The sequence below is a fragment of the Rhinolophus hipposideros genome, assembly GCF_964194185.1.
Source record: "Rhinolophus hipposideros genome assembly, chromosome: 3".
NCBI classification, from domain to species: Eukaryota; Metazoa; Chordata; class Mammalia; order Chiroptera; family Rhinolophidae; genus Rhinolophus; species Rhinolophus hipposideros.
Genome location: NC_138049.1, coordinates 26,440,586 through 26,453,272, shown reverse-complemented (window position 1 = coordinate 26,453,272; position 12,687 = coordinate 26,440,586). Strand labels below are relative to the sequence as shown.

Below are 12,687 nucleotides of genomic sequence, written 5' to 3'. Positions count from 1 at the left end.
TACACCAGGTACAAAAATAAACTTAAAATGGATTAAAGACTTAAATGTAAGATCCAAACCATAAAACCCCTAGAAGAAGAAAACAGGCAGGAAAAAGAAAGTTTTTGTACAGCAAAGGAAACCACAACAAAACACAAAAACAAACTCGTAAATGGGAGAAGATATTCGCCAATGAGACATCTGATAAGGGGTTAATATCCAAAATTTATAAAGAATTCATACAACTCAACACCAAAAAAAACAATCAATCCAATTGAAAAAATGGGCAGAGGACTTGAATAGACATTTCTCCAAAGAGGACATACAGATGGCCAACAGACATATGAAAACATGTTCAACGCACTAAACATCAGAAAAATAAAAATTAAAAGTATAATCAGATATCACTTCACACCTGTCAGAATGACTATCATCAATACATCAACACACAAGTGCTGGAGCAGATGTGGAGAAAAGGAAACCCTCATGCACTGTTGCTGAGATTGCAAACTGGTGCAGCCACTATGGAAAACAGTATGGAGGTTCCTCAAAAATTTTAAAATAGAACTACCTATGACCCAGAAATTCCACTCCTGGGTATTTATTCGGAAAAATTCAAAACAGTAATTTGGAAAGACATATGTCCATTGCAGCATTATTTACAACAGCCAAGAAATGGAAGCAACCTAAGTCCCTAACAATAGACAATTGGATAAAGAAGATGTGGTACATATGTACAATGTAATATTACTCGGCCATAAAAAAAAAAATTACCATTTGTGACGACTTGGGTGGACCTACAGGGTATTACGCTAAGTGAAATAAGTCAGACAGAGAAAGACAAATACCGTATGATCTCACTTATATGTGGAATCTAAAGAACAAATGAACAAACAAAATAGAAATAGACTCATAGATACAGAGAACAAACTGATAGTTGACAGAAAGGGGTTGGGAGGGTCGGGTAAAAAAGGTGAAGGAAGAAGTACGAATTGGTAGTTACAAAACAGTCATGGGGATGTAAAGTACAGCACAGGGAATAAAGTCAATAATATTGCAATAACTGTATATTGCCAGGTGGGTACTAGACTAATTGGGGGATCACTTTGTAAATTATATAAATGTCTAACCACTATGCTGTATACCTGAAACTAATATAATATTGAATGTCAACTGTACTGTAATTGAAAAAAGAATCCTCCTGCATGTTTTAAAAATAATCTAACAGCCTTTACTTAATCGTTCTCATTCTACTTCTGAACAGGTATTGTGTAGAAAAGAATAAAATTATTATAAAAGAACTGTTAATTTTACCTGAAGAAATCTATTTTCCTTAATTTAGTAGTGCTAGTGGATTACTCAAATTAGGATTTCAATGAATTTTAAAAACCAAAGAATGTTTGTCATAAGGACGTCAATCCAATTCAACAGATAGGATTATTACTCACACATAATTGGATATCCATCCCGGCTGGCACAGGCTGCTGCTAATATTCTTCCATTGTGAGAGAAAGCAAGACAAAAACATCCCCTTTCTCCAGCATTTAGTGAGAAGAGCTGCTTGTTTGGGATACGGCAAGCCTGAAAAAATACATTTTAAAAATATAAATTAAGAAACATTAAAACACAAAGGCTAGTTGTTAATTTCAATTACTATAGTGGAGGAGTTTTTCCCCCAAGTTCCTTTATTGTGACACAGAGGAAGAGAAAAGCAAGAAAGCAGAACGATGGAAAACCACAGTAAGTTATTTTACTTTCTAAGGAGGGAATCAGTTCCCCATAAAATTAAGTGAATTTATATTCTATGTCTAACCAGTCCTTAATTAACCTAAAATATGAACAAAAAATTTCAGTATCTGATACTCGAAAGCTGTCACTATCACATGATTTTTATACAGTCACAAAAAGAATGCATGTCACGCTCTTATTCCAAGATAGCAGTTTGTTCTGAGACCATAAATACTCTACAGGGCTTAACTTAAGCCCAGTCTATATGAATATTCATTCTCTTTTTCTCTCTTAAAATAACCATCATTTGTAGCTGACTTCTGAAATGTGTTTTCAAATTAATCACCTATTATTTTTTCATTCACTAATTTTATTAAAATTTCATAATTTTTATCCTGTTACCAAATGAAACCAAAACTTTCCATGTATTAATATCTACTGTAGATAATACTATATACTTTTTTTGTCCTAATTCTATCTCTCCCAAACTTCTGTGAGCCTTTATTATCCCAAAAGTTCAATTAAACATATATATACTATATGCCAAGAATGTGGTACTTTATTACACGTCTTTTCAGATATTCATCACAGCAACACTGTGAGTACTATATATAGCTAATAAAGATTATTCAAAAGATTAAGCCCAGCTTAATGGGCATCGTCAAAGACTATAGCTCAAGGACCTGCTTTCTAGATGGGTACCAGGTTTTTCACAAATAGCATCAAGATTTAGCAGCATTATTAGAAGGCAGTACTATGAGCAGCTACTACCGTGTTTCTCTGAAAATAAAACCTAGCCGGACCATCAGCACTAATGCGTCTTTTGGAGCAAAAATTAATATAAGACCCGATATTATATTATGTTATATTATATCCAGTATTATATTATATACTATATTATATCATATTATACCCAGTATTATGATATTATATTACATTACATTAGACCCAGTATTATATTATATTATATTATGTTATATATTATATTATACCTGGTGTTATGTTATGCTATGTTATATTATATTATATCCAGTCTTATATTATATTAAAATAAGACTGGGTCTTACATTAATTTTTGCTCCAAAAGACGCATTAGAGCTGATGGTCCGGCTAGGTCTTATTTTCAGGGAAACACGGTAATCACCGAAGCTAGTCACTAAAGCCACTGTGGTTTGCTTTGTATTCCCAGGGTTTGACTTTGTACTCAGAATAGGTAATAAAAGTTTAATAACAATAAAGGCCCTCAACATCTTTGACTCTTTCCCCTCCTTTACTACCTTGTGAGTCAATAAATTATGCTGGTTCGTTCTTTCTCCTACATTCATCTCTTATTTTTCATTTTTGCCACCATTATGCCAAGGTTAGACTGTTTTTACCTCACACATCAATGACTACAACTGCCATCTGGTAGGTTTCTCTCATTCTGATGTATCCTACCTCAAGCTCTTCTACACACCATCGCCAGCACTAATCTGACCGAAAATACAATTATCACTCCTCTCCTACTTCAAAATTTTCCATTATCTCACATCCCACACAATGAAGTATTAGGACCATTTAAGACACTCTACAATATGGGCCTAACCTATCACACCACTTTATCTCTTCCCATAACTTGTTCAGAGCCGGCTAAGTTTTTGAGCGCCTAATGAATACAGCAAGTCCTTTCTCATTTATTTACAACTTTGCCCCCATAGAAAATAGCCTTCCCTGTCGCTTTTCAGAACGCTTAACTTGGCCACCCTTTAAAATCGATCTCAAGCTCCAACAACCTGTTGAATGGCCCCTTCTTCCACCATTCCAGTGGACTGTCTTCATATCTGCCATTCTCAAACTGTTTGGTGTCAGGATGCTTTATAATCTTAAAAAAATTTTGAGGACACCAAAACCCTTTTTTATATGAATATGCACACACATATTTGTTGTATTTGAAATTTAAAAAGATGTGTTCATTCATTTAAAAAATAACAATAGCAAACCCATTAAGTGTTAACATAAAAGTCTTTTTATGAAAAATAACTACACTTTTGAAAGTCTCTTTAATATATAGCTTAATAAGATAGATTTTCATAACTGCTTTTGCATTCACTTTCTTGTGATATCACATATCATTTAACCTCTGGAAAACTCCAGTGCATAATTCTGAGAGAATAAAAGGGAAAAATAAACTAAATCATCATGAAATCATTAGAATCACTGTGATTCTATTATGAAAATAGGTTGACTTCACAGCCACCCTGGAAAGTTTAAGACTCCCAGTAGGTCCCAAATCATTCTTTGAGAACTGTTGAGCTACACAATTATTTTTATACCTGTCTTTCCTTAAGACTTCTCTGCAGCATACCTGACAGCAAACACCATTGTAACTGTTTGGTATTTCCCCAAATGATGTATAAGATCCCCAAGGGCATGGCTAAGTGCTATTCTCTCCATATTATTATGTTTGAAGTATTTAAGACATGACATTAAGATGGATCTGTAAAATTGGCCTCTAAAATAAAGTCAAATGTGATGCAAAACACAGAAAGTGAAAAGGTCTAGGAAAATAATCATTCTTATGTGAATATTTAATGTTTAGATAAATTAAGATTTTGGCTACATTGCATCTGGTAATGGCTCATACACATAAAATAGAACACTCCACTCTGTGGAAACAAGAAGTTTGCAAAACTGTATCAGTAATGTTTCTCATGAATGCAAAATATGCTAACAAAATAAGAAAACTTTAGTAAAAGCTTAAATACTGCTCAATTTGCGGTACAAGGATACACGTACTATCTCCATCAACATGTGATTCAGAAAGAAGCCAGGGATGACAAAAAAATCTCATGAATTCATAAAAAGAAATCAACTTTTTAATAACATCCATTAGGAGACTACCTCTTACAGATATCACGGGGAAAGACCATCAAGAGGCAGCAACATGGCAACCATCCGCCAGCCAAGAAAGGCTTCCGAGCAAACCAACCCTGCCAACCCTTGATCTTGGGACTTCCAGGCTCCAGAACTATGACCAAATAAATTTGTTGCTAAGGTCACCTAGTCTGCAGTATTTTTTATGGAACCTCTAGCAAACTGACAAAAACTGCCTAGGTCCTTACACGAACAACCAAAGATAGGACTTTTATGCAAATGATAAGCACTCTATAATTATTTGTTAAATGAATTCATGGAAAGACAAGGTTGTGGTTAAAAACAAGGATAATCTGAGAGCTAAATAGCAATCTAGTTACCCTAGGACCTATTGCAATGTTTAAAGTAAATAACTAAACATCTAAATGAATCCAGTATCATCAGACACTTCACCTGCCCAGGTAATCGTTTCCACTTTACTACGTCCTTTGAATCTTCTAATCCAGGTTTTGCCTCTACTGAACTTGACTCATGGTGTTGTTCACAATGCACTGGTTTCCCTTTTTCCTCCTGAGGCACCATCATAGAACGGTAAGACGGCTTTATCTATACATGTATACAAAATGAGAAAATTGTATCTCATATTAATTTTTTTTCTTTTCTAGCATATATGGTTTTAAAAATATTGAAATAAACAACAGAGAAATGTTTTCAAAATTTAATCCAGAAAAAAATTCTACTTTTATTTGTACATTATTCTAGATATAATTAGAGTTGCTTGAAATGATAGTCCTATAACCCAAAAGCCCTAGAAGTTGGGAGTTAAAAAACAGAACTCTAGTGGTAACATGAAATGGTTTTAATAATTCTGTCTGACTCTTCATAATTTCTGACTCTTCACCGATATCTACAAGAAGTTATGTCATGGCTTTAATATACTATGGTATTTATCTCTGGTTTTAGTGTCACAAAACTGATATCATAAAGATCAAAAGTTTTTTTAAACCTTCCATTTCTTAAAAATAATTTAACTCCATTCAAATCAATGCAAACCAATTCTATGGTCAGAGTTGTAACATCAGTTATAGAATATGCAACAGACATAGAATGTCTTATAGCGAATAAGACAAAAGCATAAGTTTAACCTCATTTTAGGACACATTCTAAGATCATTCAAAATTTTAATATATGGAAAACAGCAGTAGAAATATTTTTACTGATTATTTGAATAATATTGTGAAAAATGTGTAAATAAATCATGTCTGCAAACTATGGCCCAAGCCAAACCTAGTCTGCTATTTTTGTAAATAAAGTTTTATTGGAACACATTTTCAATTTGTTTAGTTATCACCTATACATGTCTTCGTACCTATTTTCATGCTACAAATGCAAAGTTGAGTAGTTGTGACACAGACTGTACGGCCTAAAAAGCTTAAAATATTAACTAGCTGATCCTTTATGGAAAATACTTGTCAACTTTCTGCTTTATATCATTCTTTTATCCCTAATTAAAAAAAAACAACGGTATAATTTTAAAAAGAAAACATTTTTCCTAACATTGAAATCTATAGTTAGTACTTAAAATTCATTGAAGCATCTTCTAAGTATCAGCTATTACAGGCTTAATACATAATCTTTGAAAGTAATTTTCTATTCTAGAAATCTATTAAAATAATTCTAGAGTCCTTGTCTTTTTAGAATGGAAAACATGTCACCATTTAACCCGAACAACAGAGGATATATATTTACATATGCTATTAACTTACATATTCTGGAACTTTCAATCCTCTTACAGTTACATACAACGTAGATGGATAACGATTTCTTGAACATTTTGACCACCATTCAAAAACCTCAACAACATCTAACTGGGATCGAAGCTTTGCTGGTGGGTAATACAGCTGCAAGCGAAGTTTTGAATTGATGTTTACATTTCCATTGGCTCCTAGAAGCTTAAAATAAGAATTCAAATAAAATTTCATCTTCATTGAAAATAAGTAAATCTGATAAAGCAATAGTACATAGTCAAAAACTCATTTAAAAAAGATTACTATGGCTTGCTGAAATTCCTTAGATTCATAAAGTAAAGAACACTGACACAGTTAGATAAGCATAGTTCCAAATCATTTTGACAAAAGGTAACATAAACGAAGTTTTAAATATTTTCCTGATAGTTGTCTTTTTGCCTGTACAATTTCAGATGGTTGGTAAAGCATTTACATTAGTGTGCCAGATGTTATTTTGCACATGGAAGGTGATCAAGATACCTTTGTTTGAAATAACAATGATCGAGATTAAAATGCATATTATTTAAACACAGGAACACATTTCCCATGTGTTTAGTATCAGTATTTTTAATGGTAAAGTTTTATGGTTTTAATTTTTAAAAAGTTAAAATCATTTTCAAAGAGTAATTAATATAATTAATCTCACTCAATCCATTCATTACATTTAAAAATATTTTAGGCTGCCTTCTTAAAAAGGTCTATTCGATTAAAAAAAACCCAACCTATTAATCAACTTATGTTTAAGCTAAGTAAATGGAGATTCTTATGAGAAAAATAAAAATCTCACCAAATAAAACAGGTCCTTTTTCACTAGACTATGCTTCTAAGTAGAAAATGTCTTTGTTAACCTTTGTGTCCTCTACAAATTAGGAAGACAGCTGGGATCTTTGCAGCAATTCAGGCAGAACATGAAGGTGCAACTTGAAGAGCAGGGGTTAAGTTCAGGAAATATATTCAATAACTGTTACTGATTGATGCAACTTGGAAAAGTAAAACAAGGGAAGAGTCAAGAAAGACTCTAAGGTAGTGCTAACAGGACTTCTTATGACGATGAGGATGTTCTATATTTGTGCTGTCCAACACAATATCCACTAGTCACATACGGCCACTGAGCACTTGAAGTGTGGCTAGTGCAACCGTGGAACTAAAATTTTAATTATATTTAATTTTAATTAATTAATTGGAAGTCAAATAGCCACATGTAACTTGTGGCTACCAAAACAGATAGTGCAGCTCTAATGTCGTAAACTTGGGAGACTGGGCAGATGGCAAGGCTACCAACCGAAGTAGCAGACAGAGAAGGGGTGATGATTTAGGTAGGATGTTCAGTTTGGGAGGAGTCTCAGATGTCTATGGGTCACCCAAGTTGAAATGTCTGAAATGCGAAGCACAGGCAAGAAAAGTGGGTCTAAGGAAAGTAGGTTCAAGATGAAACGATGAGTAGGATTGACATTGAAGAAGTAAATGGAAGAACGTGAAGGAAACTGAAGAAATGGTATAAGGAAAATCAGGAAACGATGGAGTCAAGAAAACCAAGATAACAATTTCAAGAGTGACGTATTACATGTGCATTGGTGAAATAAAAGACTTGAAAACTGTTCAGTAATTTGGCAAATACCAATCATTAGTGATTTGTTAGGAGAAGCTTTAGGGCTAAGGCAAAATTCAGATTGCAGTGTGTTCAGAAATAATGAGGCATCAATAAAGAAACAGAATCAGCAAAACATAGCCCATCTTTTTCCTATCCCTCTAGGGAAGGATGTAGTCAATGGACGTTGTAAGCAGAGGGATGATGATAAGATACAGAAGGGAAAAGAACAGTTTCAAATTGAGTAACAGAGATGTTCAGTCATTAGATATTAAGCACCTGAGATTCCCTTTATAAACCCTACTAGTGCCTACTGAAGCTTATCATAAGGGAATGTCATTTTAAGGAGGTATTATTCCCTAGCTTCTAAATCATACTTTCCATAAATTGTTTTAATATTCACCAGGCAATCTAGTTTACACTAGTATGCTGCTTAGCAGGAGGAAACAACAAAAATACAGCCAAGGTACTGTCACATGGTTACAAATTATATAATGTAAAACTGGAATAAATACGGCTTTATTATTTTATAGTTCATATATATATATATATATATATATATATATATATATATATATATATATATACTATATGCTAAAATAACTGAAAGTGCCTCTAGCTGAGAATTAGGATGGTCTCTTTTATAGCTGGGCCAGGGTCCTTTGGGGTTCATATAGACCACTGTAATAACTTTACAATCATCTAGGACATTCTTGGAACCAATGGTATAGGTATTAAAATGTTAAAATTTCAATTTGATTCATGCCACTTTCTCAAAGACGGATTTTTCCTAGTTACTGTTTCCATACATTTGTTAATTCTCTCAATAGATATTCACTGAGCACTTTCTGTGCTTGGAGCACTGATATGCTGGGAGCTAGTTAAATGAGAAGAGATCTGGTAAAACAAAACTAAAAATGTTGGACAAATTTGCCAAAAAGAAGTCACTGCTGACTTTGAAAAGCTTACAGTCTAATGAATAAGATATATAAGTATTACAGTAGAGAAGCACATAGAATACCTTATTCTTTACGGGGGGGGGGTGAGGGGAGATGGGAGAATCTCTGTTACCATTTCTGCCAATGGCATAAAACAGATAAACGTCAAATCCATATGACATTTATTTAAAGGTAAAAATGTTGTAAAATACATTACTGTTTCCCAAGTGCAGGTCACAGTAAATACTGCAGTTCTGCACAAACCTTAGCATAAATAAGAGCTTCTAATAAGACCACAAGAAGGCAACGTTTACTATGGGAAAGGGAACTTCTTAGGTTTTTGGTTTTGCTTTTCTGCTGTGAATCAGTATAGAGGGGTACAGAAAAAGGTATAACGGGTTATAGAAGGGTAATTTTAGAAGGTACACTGGACCAGGTGATTGTTAAGTAGAATTACTTCCTCACCACAGCCAAAGTGGCTGCCATTCAGCAGTCAGACTACACCTCTTCTGATGCCCCTCTCTAATCCCCGCATGGGTTAAGTGACTCACCTGGGTTTTCAAAGCATTTACTGTGTAGCACATCATGAAAATAGTATGTTTATAGAGAACCTGAACTGGAGGGCAAGAACAACATCTAATTTATCTACGAATGCCCTGTAGTTAGCAGTGCCTGTCATTTCATAGATACTTAAATATTTGTTGAATGGATGGGTATACAAAAGGACAAGTTTTATCAGACAGTACAAAATAGGTGAATTACTCAAGACTTTCTATAACTCAAATTTATGTTTGAAGTCAGAAATAAAAAATACCAGAAATAAAATAATTATAAAATTAAAATTTCCTTTTTAAAAAGCATCAATCTATCTACGCTTTTTATCTCTGCCTCGAGTAAAGTTTTGTTAAACATCATTTCGTTACAACATTGAAGAGATGGCACAGGAACCTAACTCTTGTTTATATCAGTCAGCCTATGATAAAATGGGTTTTGATATACGTTGTTTTGGTTAAGTTTCAGAACTATAGACATTAAATGAGGACTTTCTGTATACCTTGCTCCTTACAGCATCAGCAACTCTGCACATACTGCACCCTCTACCTTGAACTTTCTTTTCCCCACTGCTAGCACCTAGCTAACATTCAGGTTCAATGTCTCTTCCTGAAGATTCTCTGACCCCACAGGATGTTTTTCATCATCCACCCCATACCGCTTCATAGTATTTATAGAAACTGTAATACATGAAAAATTGTATAATCAATTGTTTTATGTCTGTTTTTCTTGCTAGAATATGAAGTTCATGTTTTCTGTTCGCTGACTTGAATAGTGGCTGGTACATAAAAAGGGTCGAATAAATATTTGTTAAGTTGAATAAATGACAGCAAGGCTGTCTGTGTCTTTTTCAATGCTGTATCCTTAGAGCCAAATAGTGTACCTGGCACAAACGAGGCACTCAATAAATGTTTAAGAATCTAAATAAGCATCACCTGGGCTTGAATTATTAACTCTCTATTATTGCAATCTTACCTTAGATCGTAACTACTTATATGAAGCCAAACTGACTTGGGAAAACGCAGCCAATCGGATTTGAAGATTATTTTAAAAGTATTTAAAATGGATGGAAAACATACCCTGAGAAATGCCCAGGCAATTTTCCGAAAGCCACATTTTTGGTTTTGAATTTCTGAGTTATTCCTAATTTCATCCATGCTTAGGAAATCAAGAATCTGTAAATAAATAGAAAAAAAATTATTTCACAGAATACTAGGGCACCTAAAATTTATTATTTTCTATGCATTATGAAAACTTAAACATTTGTTTACTTAAAAAGTTTTCCTTATTGTAAGAAAAACATTTTTATCTCATTTCATTCATCTTTAAGTTAACATCCTGTTAGTGAGGATCTATTTTTTGACAACTTTATCTTTTAGTAATAGATCTATTAAGATTAATTTCAAATCCAAAACAAAATATTAATTATCTCAAATATAGCCTAGGCATAAATATACCAGTCACAGAATTCTTAAAGTGTGATCATTTTTTTAACGTATGAAAGCAGACTTTGAAGGACTATTTGTTTAAAAAACTCAGGGCTTTATCTCTGGCTCTTTCCTTGGATCACCTTCCTGTGGGGATTTTCAATTTGGATACATGTTTTCATTAGGCTTCTCAAGAGATTTTCTTTCACATCTCCAGCCTGTCTGGATGTCACAGCTCCTGGATCTGCAACCAACTTGCTACAGAGACTCTGTATTCTAGGACTTGTCAGAGATTATCACTTTGAACTTACTGGTAATTATCAAAAGCTCAGGTGAGATAACGAATCTTTATAGAAGAATGTTTAAAAAATATGGACTCCATTCATCCCTGTGCTTATTTACTTAAATCTGCTTTCAGATGTAATACATGCTCAGTGAAAAAAAAAACTATATAATCTTTAACGAAGTAAAAACAATTTGTAGTCCAGACCCACAGGTTAACATTAACATCTGGTCTACAGGGATCTAAACCTGTGTGTTCCTACATATACCTGTATTACTACAAACCCAAAGCTATTTTACAACTATTTTCATATACTATGTAGTGGATATTTCTTCAAGTCAATATTATTAAGTTGGTGCAGAAGTAATTGCGGTTTAAAAGGTTAAAAATAATTGCAAAAATCGCAATTACTTTTGCACCAACCATATATATATATTTTTTTTTCATGATAATGGCTGCCTAATATTCTTCTGTATTATCAATAACATGAATTTAATAAAAAACCGTAATTTATTTAACTAAACCTTTTACTGATTGAAGAGAATGGGCCCTAAAATTTTTGCTATTGTTAACAGAGTTTAAATAAATATCCTTGCACATACATCTTTGCGTACTTGTCATTTTCCCTTAACAGAAATACCTGGAAGTGCAGTAATAGTTTTAAGACTTCTGGTAGGTATTATCAAGTTGACCTCAATAAACCCTTAAAAAGATGCAATCAGAAAGTAGTTTGTAGACAATAAAACATTATATTAAAACTTAAGAAGCAACCAAAGTGTTTACAGTCCAATAATCTATCTTTCTTAAATCTCATATTACTAAAATGAACATAAAAGGTTAGTTAACAAATTATAAATTTCTATGACAGAAAAAGTTCCCTGACACGCAAATTATACCACTTTTTAAAAACATCACAGGTTTGTATAAATCATACAACATACTCAGATGTGAATGGTAGAATATTCGTTTCACAAACATGCATGGATCACTTGAAAGTTAAGGATCATAAAAACAAGTAACTACAAAATCAATCATTGGTTCTGGTCATGCCTTGCTATTACCATGCTAAAATTTGCCACCTTGCTTAAGCTAGAAGTGTTCTTTACTTCTCTTTGCTTACGGAGCTACAACATGGAGGGGAAAAAAAAGTGGTATTTTAGGTTTAAACTAGCTTCAAATACAAATTACCTGCACTTAGAATTGGAGTGACTGGGAAAATCACTTTACACTCTGAACCCTGATGTCCTTTGCAGTACAAAGTTAGAATAACACGTTAGCTCAAAGGCCATCTACTCCATAAAGCTTTGCCTGTCTGCTCTGACCCTCCACTAACCCTTCACATTTAAGAAGTTCTATTTCATTTGATTGTATATTACATTGTATACTTAGTCAAGTAATCTGTGTATGTTCACATTTATTTCCCAGAGTACATAAACTTGTAGGGAATCTGATAGATAAATGAGTTCATACTTTGTGAAATGGGTTAAGAATGGAAGATTATAGAGATACACAACAGATTCAACACTTCAGTTAATAGTCATGGCATTGCTTT

The 12,687-nt window shown here is 33.4% G+C and overlaps 1 protein-coding gene across 5 annotated transcripts in view; it reads right to left on the bottom strand.

Annotated features, from left to right (window-relative positions):
* Positions 1–12,687, bottom strand: part of AHI1 (Abelson helper integration site 1) — a 177,017-nt gene that overhangs the window by 139,329 nt on the left and 25,001 nt on the right. For all 5 annotated transcript variants that reach the window (XR_013992239.1, XM_081033065.1, XM_081033067.1 and 2 more), the window contains 4 exons: positions 10,505–10,600; positions 6,327–6,512; positions 5,014–5,166; positions 1,428–1,560 (listed from right to left, as the gene is read on the bottom strand). Coding sequence is in view for 4 of the 5 variants with exons in the window: in XM_081033065.1 (XP_080889191.1) it covers positions 1,428–1,560; positions 5,014–5,166; positions 6,327–6,512; positions 10,505–10,600 (568 nt within the window). In the remaining variant the exon portion in view is untranslated. The remainder of the gene's footprint in view (positions 1–1,427; positions 1,561–5,013; positions 5,167–6,326; positions 6,513–10,504; positions 10,601–12,687) is intronic.